General features: G+C 47.7%; 9 protein-coding genes across 9 annotated transcripts; 4 read left to right on the top strand and 5 right to left on the bottom strand.

Annotated features, from left to right (window-relative positions):
- Positions 1-222: 222 nt before the first annotated feature.
- F5147DRAFT_704895 (uncharacterized protein) lies at positions 223-1561 on the bottom strand. Its single transcript, XM_041437920.1, has 4 exons — positions 1282-1561; positions 1074-1232; positions 934-1020; positions 223-875 (listed from the first exon to the last, which is right to left on the bottom strand). Exons 1-4 carry the CDS (start codon positions 1309-1311, stop codon positions 462-464), a joined length of 690 nt encoding a protein of 229 aa, XP_041290769.1. The 5' UTR covers positions 1312-1561; the 3' UTR covers positions 223-461.
- A 49-nt stretch (positions 1562-1610) lies between these two features.
- Positions 1611-2939, top strand: F5147DRAFT_838418 (uncharacterized protein). The gene has a single exon (XM_041444152.1). It carries the CDS (start codon positions 1704-1706, stop codon positions 2688-2690), a length of 987 nt encoding a protein of 328 aa, XP_041290768.1. The 5' UTR covers positions 1611-1703; the 3' UTR covers positions 2691-2939.
- Positions 2940-3579: 640 nt separating this feature from the next.
- F5147DRAFT_271556 (uncharacterized protein) lies at positions 3580-5091 on the top strand. Its single transcript, XM_041428965.1, has 3 exons — positions 3580-3788; positions 3852-4030; positions 4086-5091. Exons 1-3 carry the CDS (start codon positions 3705-3707, stop codon positions 4921-4923), a joined length of 1101 nt encoding a protein of 366 aa, XP_041290767.1. The 5' UTR covers positions 3580-3704; the 3' UTR covers positions 4924-5091.
- Positions 5092-5925: 834 nt separating this feature from the next.
- On the top strand, positions 5926-6942 carry F5147DRAFT_775773 (uncharacterized protein; the record flags this gene model as incomplete). The annotated part of the gene is made up of 4 exons (XM_041441769.1): positions 5926-6012; positions 6075-6235; positions 6312-6855; positions 6904-6942. 4 exons carry the CDS (start codon positions 5926-5928, stop codon positions 6940-6942), a joined length of 831 nt encoding a protein of 276 aa, XP_041290766.1.
- A 241-nt stretch (positions 6943-7183) lies between these two features.
- F5147DRAFT_746639 (uncharacterized protein) lies at positions 7184-7606 on the bottom strand (the record flags this gene model as incomplete). The annotated part of the gene is made up of 2 exons (XM_041439867.1): positions 7184-7212; positions 7264-7606. The coding sequence occupies 2 exons, from the start codon at positions 7604-7606 to the stop codon at positions 7184-7186; spliced, it is 372 nt and encodes a 123-aa protein (XP_041290765.1).
- Positions 7607-8059: 453 nt separating this feature from the next.
- F5147DRAFT_638586 (uncharacterized protein) lies at positions 8060-9269 on the bottom strand. The gene is made up of 3 exons (XM_041432980.1): positions 9010-9269; positions 8398-8959; positions 8060-8346 (listed from the first exon to the last, which is right to left on the bottom strand). The coding sequence occupies exons 1-3, from the start codon at positions 9225-9227 to the stop codon at positions 8338-8340; spliced, it is 789 nt and encodes a 262-aa protein (XP_041290764.1). The 5' UTR covers positions 9228-9269; the 3' UTR covers positions 8060-8337.
- Positions 9270-9456: 187 nt separating this feature from the next.
- On the bottom strand, positions 9457-11423 carry F5147DRAFT_271470 (glycoside hydrolase family 28 protein). Its single transcript, XM_041428963.1, has 12 exons — positions 11047-11423; positions 10941-10991; positions 10791-10892; positions 10722-10738; positions 10559-10667; positions 10329-10497; positions 10228-10273; positions 10104-10172; positions 9905-10046; positions 9775-9848; positions 9616-9720; positions 9457-9561 (listed from the first exon to the last, which is right to left on the bottom strand). The coding sequence occupies exons 1-12, from the start codon at positions 11278-11280 to the stop codon at positions 9465-9467; spliced, it is 1215 nt and encodes a 404-aa protein (XP_041290763.1). The 5' UTR covers positions 11281-11423; the 3' UTR covers positions 9457-9464.
- A 561-nt stretch (positions 11424-11984) lies between these two features.
- On the top strand, positions 11985-13258 carry F5147DRAFT_704877 (alpha beta-hydrolase). Its single transcript, XM_041437919.1, has 7 exons — positions 11985-12345; positions 12396-12596; positions 12651-12749; positions 12800-12850; positions 12903-12932; positions 12983-13057; positions 13109-13258. The coding sequence occupies exons 1-7, from the start codon at positions 11992-11994 to the stop codon at positions 13220-13222; spliced, it is 924 nt and encodes a 307-aa protein (XP_041290762.1). The 5' UTR covers positions 11985-11991; the 3' UTR covers positions 13223-13258.
- On the bottom strand, positions 13259-14311 carry F5147DRAFT_615351 (clathrin light chain-domain-containing protein). The gene is made up of 4 exons (XM_041432522.1): positions 13999-14311; positions 13807-13943; positions 13601-13753; positions 13259-13548 (listed from the first exon to the last, which is right to left on the bottom strand). Exons 1-4 carry the CDS (start codon positions 14215-14217, stop codon positions 13335-13337), a joined length of 723 nt encoding a protein of 240 aa, XP_041290761.1. The 5' UTR covers positions 14218-14311; the 3' UTR covers positions 13259-13334.
- Between the last annotated feature and the right edge of the window lie 6 nt (positions 14312-14317).

Raw genomic sequence — 14317 nt, 5'->3', positions numbered from 1 at the left:
GAATAATGGAAAGGTGATTGCGAGTACAAGGATCCTTGGCGCCCATCATGTTGGTACGCTTTTATGAGCATGCGGAATTGTTTCCGCAATGATCTTGCGTACCTAGACTCGGTGACGCATCATTCGATCTGATTATAGATTCAGAATTGGAAGATAAGTAATCGATCTCGAAGCACGTAAATCACGGCACTGAACTCACGTGAAGAACCGATGTAATTGTCAGTGGAAGAAAGGCGATTGAACGATGATTGGTTCATAAAATTAAATTATATAATCATAGAGTATAGTACACGAAAGAAATTCTGATGCACCTCTGGCCTCTTGGTGATGAGCAATTCAAGGTTATCACTAGTCCTTGATGAAGCATGGCAACTACTCGGATCATTGAAACTAGGTCCATTCCATTCCAGAGTCTCCTTGACAGCTCAAGAGCCGGGCGCGCGCACAACATCCACTTCATCTCACCCAGATTCGGGCTTTCTCTTACGTCCGAATTTACGAGCGAACGATTTCGCCCGTTCTACCAGCCCGTCTGCCGGTGGCTTGGCGCCAAGTGCGCTAATCCGCGACGCTCTAGGGCTTAGCTCTCCTGCTTTGGTTGCGTGAATGGTGGTGGTGTGGATGTCCTCAGAGCGCGCATATGCGGTATCTACTGTTGCCTTTTCGACAGAGACGTCAATGACCAGGCGTGTGCTTGGCGAGAGTACGTTTGATGATTGCGACCGAACCATGCGTCGGGGTAGTATTGCTTCAACTGTCTTCTGGAAAGGCTGACGGCCATGTATTCGTTCGACTCGTGTCACCTGCTGGTCATCTTCTAAATGGTGAGATTCGTCTTCTGAGCGTTCGGAAATGAAGGAGTCCATGCTTCTAGGCTGAATATTCCGATCAGGAAATGCTCCTGATAGCAGGCACAAATAAAAGGCTACTTACGTTTGCTAATGAATGATAGAATGTCGACTTGTGGGCAACAGTAGCGAGTAGTGAAGATGTGGGTGAAGTGGAACTACTTGTGCCAGGCTATTGAGGGTGAGTTTGTATGGTCCACATACTACTGAGCGAATAACCCGTACCTGGCCGAATCGTGAAATTGACACTGAACTCTTCTTCCGCTGATGTCCTCGCCTGCTTAGGCTGACTAAATCAGGGTCAACTAGCTCATTTGCATTTGTCGACAGGTCTTGCTCTTGCATAGCCCTCCTCTCACTCTCTTCTTCTACCTGTCTGAATCTCTGCACGAATTTAGCTTTGTTGTGACCTCACTACAGCGCATGTACTTACCTCCTCCAGGGGTTCAATGGATGACAGCATGTTGGGATTTTACTTCGGCCTCGTACCGTGTCTAAGGTGAGGTGTCCTTGGTCGCGGACCGTTGGTACGTTTGAAATCAGAAACGTGAGAGTGATGGTAGTGGCAAAATTACGACGACGGCGTTTATGTCGGACCTACGTATATGGGGTATTATGCATATAGATAACCTTGTATGTCTCGTGTGAAAAGTCGAGAGCGTTGTTACGCCTCGATCGGACCTGACACGAAAATCGTCTTCAGCTGTCGTGGGGGGACCATTATTAAATTATTGTTCGACCTACCGGTCATCGGCCGCTCACCGGCACCCCTAAAATGGAATGCAAAGACATAGGTCTATGGAAAAAAGTTTTGAATAGGAGGACCATCATACGCAGAGTTTACAACTAACTGTGATGAGCGCTCAAACAAAACTTCCATTTCAAAAGATCGGTCTCCGAGGAGAGTCGACTCGGAGTGGTCACGGTGGAGATCGCCGTAATCGGCTTCGAGAAATCGCCCAGAGCACGATGAACGCGATCGAGAATGGCACGGTCATCATCGCCAACGTCTCCCATGATCTCGTTGCCAAAGTCAACTTCTCCAATCATAACACTCGCTACTATGCTCCAGATGATATACTGTCCACCTGGTCCACCAGTGACCCACCACGTAATGCTGCAGCTACGAAATCTCAGGTATCTATCCTCGAGATTTCGACACTTGATGGTGCTACATTGTTGTTCAATACCCTTTCATCTCGTTCTACCAGCTTCGGTCGGATAGCAATCTTGAACTTTGCGTCTGCTACACGACCTGGAGGCGGTTTCTTGAATGGGGCACAAGCTCAAGAGGAGTCCATAGCCCGGTCATCTACGCTTTACCCCTCTCTAATGACGGACAGCGCACAACACTTCTACCAACTACACACTCATGATAGAAACCGAGGGTTTTATCATCACGCGATGGTCTACACACCTTCTGTCGTGATCTTGAAGGATGATGCAGGGAATTGGACGTCGCCTTTTGAAGTCGACGTTCTAACAAGTGCAGCTGTAAACGCTGGCGATGTGAGGAAGAGGATCGAGGATGAATCAGAGCTTGCAGATATCGAGAAGCCTATCGAATATGTCATGAAAGAAAGAATGGCGCGCATTCTGTTCTTGTTTGAACAGCAGGGTGCCAAGAACATCGTCTTGGGCAGTTTTGGGACGGGGGTATTCCAAAACGATGTCGAGGTTATTGCGAGGATCTGGGCAGAGTTATTGACGGTGAAAGGTGCGCGATACCGGCATTCCTTTGATCGCGTAGTATTCGCCATCCTCGGGAAGAATACATTTACCACTTTCGAGCAATCATTCGAGAAGCAGACTAGCACTGATACCGCAGTCATCCATAACTGAGTATTGCGAAAATCTATTGGATCATGGGTCTTTGGATTGGTCTCCGTGACCTCAAATCAAACCAGTGCTCGTCTGGCATGGTTTAATTAAGCATGGATCAGCAACACTCACTCTAAATTTTGGCCCGTTGCGTCCACACAGATACTCCGCCTAATTACACTCGATGGCGGCCTAGAATCAGTGATGCAACATAGTCTCCTGCTTTATGACTCATCGACTCACCGCGAGAACAAGCGAGCTGCTGCGGCCGCCTAAAATGCAGTGAATACATAACATCATGTGGAGCCATGGAACTCAAGATGCATGATGGATGATCCTTGACGTACGTCATATCCATTATGCATTAACCTCGTGTTGCCTAAAGGTGGGTCGCATGAACCGCGTATGCCCACATTTCACGTACGAAAAACCCAGGAATGCAGTTCCTGTGTCATACTTGTTATGCATCCCAGTCATCACAGTCTGCCTTGAGGCAACTTCTGCTATCTGGCAGGCAGGAACCCCAAAATTGAGCGCTGAGCATTGATCGAATATTGATCCGCGAGTTGCGTGTATCACGAATCCTGTGTTGATTTGGTACTGTGGAACTTCCCGCGGAGCATACCGTGACTCTTTTGAAAATTTCAGTTCAAAAAGTCGGGTCCACGTCCCTGGATGTCATCCAACTCACCTGCAACGCGCTGCTTCCCGAGATTGCACGTAACTCAGCGGTGTTTGGTCGACATCGTGGTACGATAGTGCAAGCGATTCCAAAACACCGATAGTGTTTGGACAACCCCGACAATAGACCACGATGATATTTACGCAATCAATCTTCAGGCTAAGCAATTGGATAGGAATAAAAGGACGAGGGAACAATGGAGGACACGCGCAGAACACGTGTAACTGATCAGATCATTCACACTCGAGCTGGATTCAAGAAACGTATATCTTGACTTCCTTGAAAAATTTCCTCTTGAACCCAAACCTTTTCACCTTCCTCCTCCCTCTCTCATCTCTCAGGTAAAATCAATCATGGGCAACCCATCAGAGCACGGACTAGCTCGTGTCATCCATCACAAGGACTATTATATACGCGGTGGTGATATGACCGTACTGGTGAGTGTCTACGGTCGTTATGATACTCAACGCCTCGGATTGACGAATACAATTTCTTCGCAGGTCGAGAATCATCTCTATCGGATACACAGTTACTTCTTCGAACGTGAATCGCTGTTTTTCCGCCAGAAGTTCCAGTCAGCCGAAGGCGAGGAACGCGGCTCATCAGACAACAACGCCTATACCTTGGAGGATGTCAAGAGCGAAGACTTTGCACGTTTCCTCTGGGTCTTCTACAACCCGTATGCCTACTTAATTCAATTTGCTCGAACCAGACATACTGACGGTTGTGGATAGAAAATATTCGCTCTATGAGGCGCCTCTGGAGACGTGGCTGAGTATCCTACACCTCGCCAACCGGTGGAGTTTCAACAACGTCAAGGAGCTCACTGTACGTGAACTCGAGAAAATTCAGATAGAGCCCGTCGACAAGATGGCAATCTATCACGAGTACAGTATAAACAAGCTCTTCCTCATCCCAGCATACATCGCGGTCTGTAAGAGGGATAAGCCTTTGACATTTGCTGAGGGCATGCAACTTGGGATGGAGACCGTTCTCCGTGTCGCAGACGCTCGTGAGCGGGCTCGCCAGCGCGCCGCTGAGAATGGAGTCCGCTCACCTACATTTGACGATTTCGAGGACAGTGAGCTGGAATCGATGGTCAGGGAGGTTTTTGGAATAACCCCGCGACCAATATCGCCGATTCCGCAGACCAGTAATCCATCTGCCTACACCAACGGCTCGACCTTCACAGGTAGCACGAAGGTCAATGGGTCGACGACAACCAAAGCCAATGGTGGCCCCTCAGTTCGTACCAATGGTTTATCCAACCCTGACCCGGTTGTTCGTTCCTCCGCCGACACCACACACTCGTACTATACTGGTAAGGAATCGGCATCTACTTCATCGGCATCTTCGACAAATACACACGTTTCTTCGCCACTAAATGGTGGTTCGAAGCCAGCGGCTGCCTCGGGCCCTGAGAGCAAGCCCCCGCCGCCGGAGAAGGTCAAAGCGCCTGAGCAGACGAACACTACATCCTCCTCTACCGATCCATCCCAGGCTGGCTCCTACAAACCAAACGGAACGGGTGAGCCTTCATCGGTGGCGAGTCCTGTACTTATATTTTTCTGACTTCGGCTCATTCTTGGTATTGCAGGAGGGAACAAAGGAGGAAAAGGCTGGTTCTCATAGTTCCACCACCGTTGTCACCCCTGTCGCTGAGCCTGTTGTATCAACACCCATTGATGTTAAGAATCACCATGAGAATGAGACTAACGACCACGAAAATGATGCTGAGAAGGATGAAACTCAAATCAAGGACATTGACCTCTCTAGTGTGCTATCCGATAGCGAAAGTATACGTGGCGGCGGGCGAGGTGAGCATGGCGGTAACATCAATTTGATGTACATCTCACAAACCAATTTCATCTAAGGCGGTCGCGGAGCAAAGCGTGGCGGCGGGCGTGGAGCCGGGGGAGGTCCACGTAAGAAATAAGGTTAAGTTCGACCAAGTTGGAGAGCAGAATGTTGGCGCTTGGCAATTTTCTCCGTTTCCATTTCAAAAAACTAACTCTCAAGTTCTGTCGTTTCGATTGTCCGCCATTCCTTGAGTTAATGTTATTCTGTTTGCATCAAAAACTTCTTGTTCGACGAGTGATCCACGAGCGCGAGCGAGACAATTGTATGCGCCACTTCGATTTGGTGGCAGGCAGGGATAGGTCCTTGATGGGGGATCTTTTGATGCGGCCAGACTTATTTCGTAAATATGTCTCGTCAACTTGTTGCCTCGTGGGCTCGGTTCGCCCTTTCATTAGTAACCTTCGGGCTACAACGGGTGATCTAAGCATCAGGGCTTCTCCGGCGACAGAGACCCGTACGAGCATCTCTTGTTTAATCTTATTGTACGTACCATACTTGATCATTCCTGTGGGCGAGGCCACGCAATAACGAAGGATCATTACGTCGACAGTCGCTAGAACTACAGGATGGGACCACATTGAGCAATCTGAATTCTGATACTGATGCATCGATACACTGATGTTCGAAGCATCGCCAGCGCTCGCAAAGTAGATAAATATAAATGACAATTGAATCAAGAGCACTGTTTACCCCCGATCATCGATTTCCTACGACATGTCAGACACGCCCACTGCTACTGGTTTTTCCGCCATTATCAAACATCCTCAGTATTTCATTCCCACTGGTGACACTCAATTTTTAGTGAGAGGGCCTCCAAGTGGGTATGAAGCATTGATGAATAATTTAATTTTCTCTTCATTCAGGCACAAAACGTACTGTTCAAAGTACATCGTTATTTCTTGGAGCGCGAACCAAGTTCCTTCAGAGAGATATTTTCCGATAGTGATGGCAACGCTGGCAAACCTTATACACTGGATGTCAAACCTGAAGATTTTGCCCACTTCCTGTGGGTGTTCTACGACGAGTGAGTCCGACTGAGTCGTAGCGCACTCAGCGCCCGATGTCCACCAACATCGTTACTGAAATCTGTGGCCTTCTAGAGACTTCGAATACGAGAACCAGCCGCTTGAGAGGTGGCTCGTGATCTTGAGGCTCGCAATACGGTGGGGCTTTGGCAGAGTGCGAAAGCTAGTGGTCCGTCAGCTCGAGAAGCTCGACCTACAACCTATCGACAAGATCAAGATCTATTCTGACTTCAAGATTGATGCCCAGCTGCTAATACCATCATACTCGACATTAGCAAAGAGCCCCACGCTCCCTTCTTTATCAGAGGCTGCAAAGCTTGACATCGAAACGATTCTTAGGCTCACTATGGTGAGGGAAAGAGCGTTGCAGAAGGCGGCAGAGGATGGATGCCGTTCGCCGACGAGTGCGAGCGCTGGGGATGAAGACGTCAAAAGAATCATATGCGAGATTTTTGGCCTCCCCAACTCTTCAATGACTAAGCCATTCAAGACTGCTGCTGAAGGAGCTCCCGCAAATGGGGTTCATGATACCACGGGAGGCTCGGTTCCGACATTAGGGAATCCCACTCCGGGGGAGAGGAAGAAGAGGAATGCCAACGCGAATGGCACCTCCAACGCGGTGAGTGGCTGTTGTACATTCAAACTCTCGTTTACTGAGTCTGCCCAGAATGGTCAGCACACAAATGGAAAAACATTCCCCTTCTAGGGTACGCTGCAAGACGTTTTGTTGACACTGGGCTTCTCTCGTTAATTCACAATACGATCGTCCATTCAGGTATAAGAATATGCGCCCGCAGTAGAAAGCAGTCGCACGAGATTTTGTCTTGCATGTAGGCGAAGGGAGAAGTTCGCGTAGGCGCACATGTACTCTCTGTAGATATATTGGTCCGGTGTATATTGTGTGTACAGGTTGAAGACATTTGGACGATACTCACCAAGCAAGGAATTCAACTCTCTGCCTCGATTTCTTTCCGTACTTGGTAGACCAGTCAGTTGGCTGCTGTGTGTGACGGCAGGAGCGACTCACTTTGCTCCAGATCTTTTCGTTCCCATTCATCACTGACACCAAGGTCTGCAGGCGTTTTTCGGCCCCATAACACATCCGTCCATCCAATGTTAGTTCTGTCCTTGTCGGGCGACTGTTTTCCCTCTCCGTGTATACAGGCAAGGTTACGCGACTTCGTAATCTCTTCGTCAGATATTGGCTTGCCCGAACGAAGTTGCTCAATGAGTTCTTGCAGAATGGAAGTTTGAGCCTTGAACCTTGCTCGGTCTTCGTCGGCTGTTTTTCGCTGCCACAGCAAGTGCATAGAAATTGAGGTCAAGGCTGTTGAGTATAGTATGTGAGGGATATACTGAGTACCGGACATGATGGCAGAGAAATAAGTGTACCACGGCAAATGCCGCACTGTCACCGGCATGCGGGATGCACGTTGTATCGAATTCGCTGAAGGACCGCAAGCAGCTACTAGTGATGACAATCCGCGCATGCGCAGAAGGGTCAGCTTATAGTATAGCAGACAGGATTTGATGCGAGTCTGGAAACATAATGACTATACGGGCAAGTGGCAAGTGACTTTTTACTATGTGGTAATAAATGTCAGGCAAGCGCAATCGTTGACCATCATCGCAGTAGGCTAGGACTCGATGGCCATGAGTTGACAGTAACACGACTAAAAACCATGGCAGCTTGAGTGGGTCGAGTGGAAATCAGGGGATCTGTCATCTCATCTTCAATATGGGACAGTGCCTGCGTTGGGCTGTATGTGGTATCGCTCGTTCACTTAAAAAGTGCGATGTACGAGTCCATGACCATGGGTCCCAGATAATGCGCAGTCCATACATTTAGGCAATACACCCAGACCAAGGTAGCCCTCTTGCTGTGAATGTGAATCTTGAGCTTAACCAGTAACGCGGCACGGCATTCATAAGTGGTCTGCTTATTTGCGTACACACCTCTTAGTGGACGCGTATAATGACGTGCACAAATAAGCTACAGTAACTGTATCGCCTCAGTCTGGTCGAGAGAATATAGGTTGTAAGCTGTCAGCTGCAACTGACAGACAGCAGGCTCGCAAGATTCCATCCTGCCCGAGTTTGATCATGATTTCTATTTGAAACGAGATAAGCATAAGATTGTCAACTGACGGGGTATGCATACCTGTGCGTCTAGAATTGGACCACTTATCCAAGACGCGGGTTCAGGTCTATGTCCAAAGACTTGCGAGAGCGAAGTGCAAACTTCATCGCGTGAAACAGGCTTGCCGTCAATATAAACGCCTTTCGTCGCGATCGAAAGTTGCTGTTTTCTATTCCCCGGCGTGGTGACAATCAATGTCAGCTCGTTTGCGGATTCTGCAGTGGATAGGCGGCAATTTTTCACGTCCAGTGCATCGCCCCGTAGACCAAAACTACCAAAGCCTTCAAAAGTCGCAACCTTTGGATGCCCGATTGCTTTTCGGGTTGACGTAGTCAAACCGCCTTGTGAACGTGGTGGGGTCAGCCAGATCCTCTTTACATTCATTCCACTTTTCATGCCAACCATAAATGCCACCCAACCTCCAAACGCGAGATGCATAAAAACTAGACCAGCACGCTGGTATGTCGGGCGGAGTTCGTACTGTGGCTTATTGCCTATAGTATTGAAGTCATTGGGTATTGCGGGCTCGGATGGTTCCACAGGACGCGTGAAATAGTTCCAGGAAAGCTCACACATTGCTAGTCTGCACACCATTGAAGTTAAACCAGCGCGTACAAAATCAGAAAAACTCACGTGCAGACCGCATCAGCTATGAGAAGTGTCCAGGTGAACTTGATTAAGATGCTGGGCTTCTTGAGTTCATAAAACGGTTGTCCTTTTGGTATATGGGTTCCTTGAGCACGGCCAGGGAACAGGGAAAACCACCTTGAGCGATGTGCAGTGAAAGTAGATCGGTTGCAACGGACTAAAGCTTTGATATTAATGTGTTTTACTCCGGAGAAGAGAGACATCGGTGCGGAACTGTCGACTATCCCAGACTAGTCCGTTGAACTTGAATAAAGAAGTTATGTCATTGTAAACAAAGTTATTCATTTATTCATCAATGGGCGCTTAGTTCGATGTAGACTCAAACAATCAAAATTTTAAGCTTGAGAAGACTGCATGTGTTACTACGAGCTTGTTACACACAAGTCCACAACCGCGATGCTGACTATGTATGTGCTGAGGTCTAAGGTGCTCGATTGCATTTAGGTAGTTTTACAGTTACCGAATAGGTAAGCAGCATTTCCAGTGATATTCACGTTCTGGCAAGAGTAGGTCGCACTACCATCTTTTGAAGGCGGCCTTTGCGAATTGATTATTTTATTGACCTGGAGGAGCAAAAAAAACAAAACGCACTCGAGGGAAATATCGTTGACACTGATATTGTTGCAGCGGTCATCCGGAGAGCATGCCAGCGAAGCAACTACGGATTTCATTTTTCCAGACGAAGTGCCCTTGAAACTTGGGTCACAGTTGTGTAAGTTTCAACCAAAGGACATAATCACTTTCGCGTACTTAGAAAATGTGACGTCCTGAATATATACGTTGGAAGGGTATGCAGTACATTCTGTGGCGTTAGTCATGTAACACTGCACAGCAATTAATCAGTCTCTTGCAGATCGTGAGATTCTAGATGAGCACAAACCTGATCAACGATTAAGGGGTTGTTGACATTGCCCTCGGTGAAGAAGCTATAACTAATGTTCTTCACAATGCCACTGCCGACCCCCGGACCAGCAAAGGCTTTAATGCGCGCACCATTTTGAGCGTTATACATGTGGACATTGCTGAGAGTTCTTAATCAGTGCTCCTGGCTATCATCGAAGTCCATGTTTCAAACGCACGTCGAAGTGAAGTTTTCGACAATGTCATATACCCCAGCATACTGCCCGAGGGATCCCACAGAAATACCACTGTCAACAGGATGTGAGCAGGTGCGCACCACGCCCAAAGAAAGCTTCTACGGACTGGGAACCGTTACAGTATAAGTCTGATGCAATGACATTCGTCGAATCTGAGACAAAGACTGCATGAGCGAACCATGAAGCCCAGGCGAGAATAGATGGTACTTGGTTTTAATGAAACACAATCATCGCCGTTGTTGATGTTCGAATTCATGATGGAAACGTTATCACTGCGATATATATCCCAGCCATCAGTATTCTTGGCAAGGTTTTTTGATGTGGAGAGGGCACTAATATTAATGCCGTCGTAGACAACATTTTTTCCTTCATTAACCTGCCGTGGAGGGAGGGTAAGCTGGTCAAGTCAATGATTGAGTAAACTCTGAAATGCTCACAAAGTTAAACCACTCAGGGCTGTTGATCATCGTAATATTTTTGATGGCAACATCAGTAGCTTTGTAAATCGTGAGCAAGATTGGACGTAAGAGAGCGCTGTTAGTGGCACTGAGTGCAGAGTCAACCAAACGTTACACCCAGATTACTGTCAGTCCTGCTCACAACGCGTCGTACCAGACCTACAGGTTGTGAGATTAGCAGGACATAGACCATATGTGTTGATTAGCATACCTGACCTGAACCATCTATTGTCCCGCCACCATTGATAAGAATGTTCTTGCCACCTACGATCCAAAAGGCGATTTGATCCTGGAACTCAAATGGAAAACCGTTCTAAGGCGAGGGGTTAACAGGTGGCGCATTGCGATTCCCAACACATACGTTGATCCAATATGACATGTTGCTTGTGAATTTTATGGTTCCCAACAAATTCTGCAACCCACTAGGTGAGATTGTCAGTACAACATAATAGAACACAGTAACATACAATGTTCTTGTCCTTCAGGCCGGTCATATTCATCCTCGTTGCTATCGAAAGAGTAGTTTCACGAGGAATTGTTACTGAATCACAACGTTGAACAGCATCCACAAATGCCGGTCCATCGTCTCCGCTACTCGCTGTGACGATACATGATACGTCGCCTGTGTTTGGGGCAGGGGCAGCTCCCCGTGCCAAAAAGAGCCTACCCACTATTAATGCTGTCGAGAACAGGATACGCATTGTGTTGAATGTAACTTGGAAGGACGTGGCTTTCGTTAAATATCATTCGCATAATGGTCTCTGCGGCCCGGCCCGCGCGCAAGGAAGAATCTATTCGATACATCCCTTCGCTTGACGTGTGACAATATTTGCGGTCGCATAGACTCCAAGTAGTGTCATGATCGGGAAAATTGCGTATACGCTACACTCCAGTCTGTGGTCATTGAAATATTGATCGTGTGATACATGAAACCACATTCATATGCCGGAGGTAGGTGACCTATGAATGTGGGTACAACGTTCTGCCCCTGCGTTCGACTTAGCGAAATTTGAGTCTACCTCATCGTGGCCAGAACGTACTAATATTCAACTCCTCGGTAGTTGAGTAGGGACACACGGCGATGAGAATCTTGAGTAATGCAATGTGAGATGGGCCTTGTGAGGTCAATATTAATCTTGGCAAAGGGCTGCGGCCGCGTCAAGGGATCAACAGACTTTAGAATGTCCGACTTTTGTCCATTATCTGGAATTCTGAATGTAAGATGAAGAGATGCTTGCTCGTAGCAAGTGCGTGACGAGATATAATATTGAGAAAGTTGTCCGCCACTACTTATGTAGATGCCAGCCGTTCAAACGTTCAAGTTGTTGGGTTCCCAAGCATAATATAATTAATTACCTAATGTCTTGATTCGGGTCGAATTCAAAGGAGTCGCATCATTCTTCCTGCAGATCATGTCAGCTTTCTTGGAATCATGGCTAGTTGGTCCACAGCATACACAATTCTATACTCGCACGTACCGGCCAGCTTCCTCCGCAAAAGCTGTTGTAATTTTTGTGCACGGTTTCATTGAGCACATTGCTCGGTACGAGCATGTATTCCCTACTTGGTCCGCGCGCGACATAGCTGTCTTCGCCTATGACCAGCGCGGCTTTGGAAGGACGGCCTTAGACATGGAGGAGAAGAGCAAGGATAGTTCGTATGCGAAGACGAGCTGGAAGGAACAATTTCAAGACATCGAGTGGGCTATAAACCATGCCAAGAGCGAGTTCGGCTCCATTCCCGTGTTTCTGTATGGGCATTCAATGGTATGTTCCAAATATCTTGAATGTCGAACAAGATGGCACGTGCAATGTAGGGTGGAGCATTGGTACTTGCATTTTGCACCAGGGCAAGTAGTCCCCCTGCAAGGGAAACAGTAACAGGCCTGGCGGGCGTGATTTCTACTAGCCCCCTCATCCTTCAAGCGAAGCCAGCTGCTAAAGCAGCAAGATGGATAGGTGGCAAGGCCAGCCTGGTAGCTCCATGGCTCACTATTCCATCTGACGTCAAGGGTCAGGTGCTCACAACTTTTTCTCCTTGCTGATATGGATAGCTAAATGTACTGTCGTAGAATTTGTCGCATGACAAGACTGTCGGTGAGGAATATGCGAAGGATCCTTTGGTTAAGCAAGTTGGGTCGCTTCGCGGAGTAAGCGACATGTTAGACGGGGTAATTAATTGACATGTCTTTCTGTTTGACATTTCACCTCTAGTTCTTAGGGCGAGCATCTCTTGCACACTGATTACGCTCGTTGGCCTACAGACCTCCCTGTAAGTTATTTCAGTCGAGTTCCCTTTCTGTACCATTCACGAATGTCATCAGGTCCTCTTCATACATGGTTCGGATGACAAGGTTCGTGTCCTGTAGAATACCTCGTTCTAAGAAGCTCTGATATGTCGCAGGTAACTTCTGCCAAAGCTTCTGAGCTGTTTCATCAACGGGTACCCGCAAAAGATAAGAAAATATCCATTTACCAAGTAAGCAGTTGCGACGTCACTGCTGCGAATTGCAGGTTTATATTTCACCAGGGTGGCTATCACGAACTTCACAATGAACCAGACGGTGTGAAGGAGAAACTCACCGAGGAGTGTATTACCTGGGTGGAGGCACACCTGTATTCTCACATTTCATCCAGACTCTAAGGATATTACACAGCTTTTACTGCTTACTATTTCGTCTGTGCGTTCAGTCTCAAAGGAAAGAAAAGTCCCGAAAATTAAAACAAGAGGTATATACATGTGAAACACGTAATGTCTAATAACCAGCTGCGCCGGGAGCAGCAGTTCCCTCACGCTTCAAACGCAACAGCACTTCTTTGAACCGCGAAAGGTCAGTGGTGCCAGGACCAGCCCTTGCAATTGTTTTGCTCTGGGAATTTTGTAGCTCCACGGTCTCGCAAATACGCTCCCAAGTCGTCCCTTTGGTAAGAGATGAGGATAGTGACTCCAAGAAATCACTTTCTTCGTCCCTTTGAAAAACCCATCAGTGGAACTCGTCTAGTTGGACAAGGTTTAACTAACTTGTTTTCACGAATAGTCCTCTCCTTCTTTGCTGCGTATTCCTCATAGAATTGGTCAATAGCATGTTCGGCCTTCCCAATAGTTTGTTGGCGTTTAGCCTTACTGGCTTCATCGCGAGCCTGTATTTCCTCTAGCTGACTCTCGCGCCATTTCCTTTGGTAAACAACTGTCAGCGATGGACGTCATATAACAATTTGATGATGTACCTGATAACTTCAGGCTCTTCCTCATCGAGTTGCTGGTTGAGGATGGGCGTGGACGAAAATGCTGATGGCTGTGGACGAGGAGCAAATGGAGGAGGAGCACCAAAAGTTGGAAGGGCATGTGCGGGAGTAGATACAGGCTACGCAGCAAACAAAGACCTTAATACAGTCCAATTACCCATGAACACTACTCACCTGCCCAATGTTCAGCTCTGGAAACTGATCCTCGAACTTCTCAATCTCATCATCGCCTGTGACCTTCACGTCGGTCTGTCCCAGTGGACTCTCAAAATCATCAAATGAGAAGCCACTGCTCGCCACGGGGGCTGATGGCAAGTGCACGTCACCCTGCCCGTCCAGGTCGATATCAGGAAAGGCGGAGGCTGCGCGGTCAAAATCAAAGTCGTCGTCCATGTTTCTGAATACGGTGCTGAACTTGACAGATAGGTGTAATGCTGCTAAGTAGAAACAAGTTGGGCAAGTCCACGGCGTTTGCCGGGTGTCAAATGTTGCA

The sequence above is a fragment of the Suillus discolor genome (assembly GCF_016758755.1).
Source record: "Suillus discolor strain FC423 chromosome Unknown F5147scaffold_42, whole genome shotgun sequence".
NCBI classification, from domain to species: domain Eukaryota; kingdom Fungi; phylum Basidiomycota; class Agaricomycetes; order Boletales; family Suillaceae; genus Suillus; species Suillus discolor.
Note: the sequence above shows the minus strand (reverse complement) of the source record. Positions and strands in the feature narration are given on the sequence as shown.

Bases quoted from the DNA above. Each gene is read 5' to 3' on its own strand.
- F5147DRAFT_704895 (XM_041437920.1), bottom strand. From the start codon at position 1,311: ATGCTGTCATCCATTGAACCCCTGGAGGAG. The intron at 1,233-1,281 runs GTAAGTACATGC...AAATTCGTGCAG, and splicing joins CCATTGAACCCCTGGAGGAG to AGATTCAGACAGGTAGAAGA. The intron at 1,021-1,073 runs GTACGGGTTATT...CACCCTCAATAG, and splicing joins CAATTTCACGATTCGGCCAG to CCTGGCACAAGTAGTTCCAC.
- F5147DRAFT_838418 (XM_041444152.1), top strand. From the start codon at position 1,704: ATGAGCGCTCAAACAAAACTTCCATTTCAAAAGATCGGTCTCCGAGGA.
- F5147DRAFT_615351 (XM_041432522.1), bottom strand. From the start codon at position 14,217: ATGGACGACGACTTTGATTTTGACCGCGCAGCCTCCGCCTTTCCTGAT. The intron at 13,944-13,998 runs GTGAGTAGTGTT...TTTGCTGCGTAG, and splicing joins CAGAGCTGAACATTGGGCAG to CCTGTATCTACTCCCGCACA. The intron at 13,754-13,806 runs GTACATCATCAA...TGTTTACCAAAG, and splicing joins GAAGAGCCTGAAGTTATCAG to GAAATGGCGCGAGAGTCAGC.
- F5147DRAFT_638586 (XM_041432980.1), bottom strand. From the start codon at position 9,227: ATGTCTCTCTTCTCCGGAGTAAAACACATTAATATCAAAGCTTTAGTC. The intron at 8,960-9,009 runs GTGAGTTTTTCT...AATGGTGTGCAG, and splicing joins ATAGCTGATGCGGTCTGCAC to ACTAGCAATGTGTGAGCTTT.
- F5147DRAFT_704877 (XM_041437919.1), top strand. From the start codon at position 11,992: ATGTCAGCTTTCTTGGAATCATGGCTAGTTGGTCCACAGCATACACAA. The intron at 12,346-12,395 runs GTATGTTCCAAA...CGTGCAATGTAG, and splicing joins TTCTGTATGGGCATTCAATG to GGTGGAGCATTGGTACTTGC. The intron at 13,058-13,108 runs GTAAGCAGTTGC...ATATTTCACCAG, and splicing joins AGAAAATATCCATTTACCAA to GGTGGCTATCACGAACTTCA.
- F5147DRAFT_271470 (XM_041428963.1), bottom strand. From the start codon at position 11,280: ATGCGTATCCTGTTCTCGACAGCATTAATAGTGGGTAGGCTCTTTTTG. The intron at 10,893-10,940 runs GTATGTGTTGGG...CCCTCGCCTTAG, and splicing joins ACATGTCATATTGGATCAAC to AACGGTTTTCCATTTGAGTT. The intron at 10,173-10,227 runs GTCCGTAGAAGC...TCCTGTTGACAG, and splicing joins TTATACTGTAACGGTTCCCA to TGGTATTTCTGTGGGATCCC.
- F5147DRAFT_271556 (XM_041428965.1), top strand. From the start codon at position 3,705: ATGGGCAACCCATCAGAGCACGGACTAGCTCGTGTCATCCATCACAAG. The intron at 3,789-3,851 runs GTGAGTGTCTAC...ATTTCTTCGCAG, and splicing joins GTGGTGATATGACCGTACTG to GTCGAGAATCATCTCTATCG. The intron at 4,031-4,085 runs GTATGCCTACTT...GGTTGTGGATAG, and splicing joins CTCTGGGTCTTCTACAACCC to AAAATATTCGCTCTATGAGG.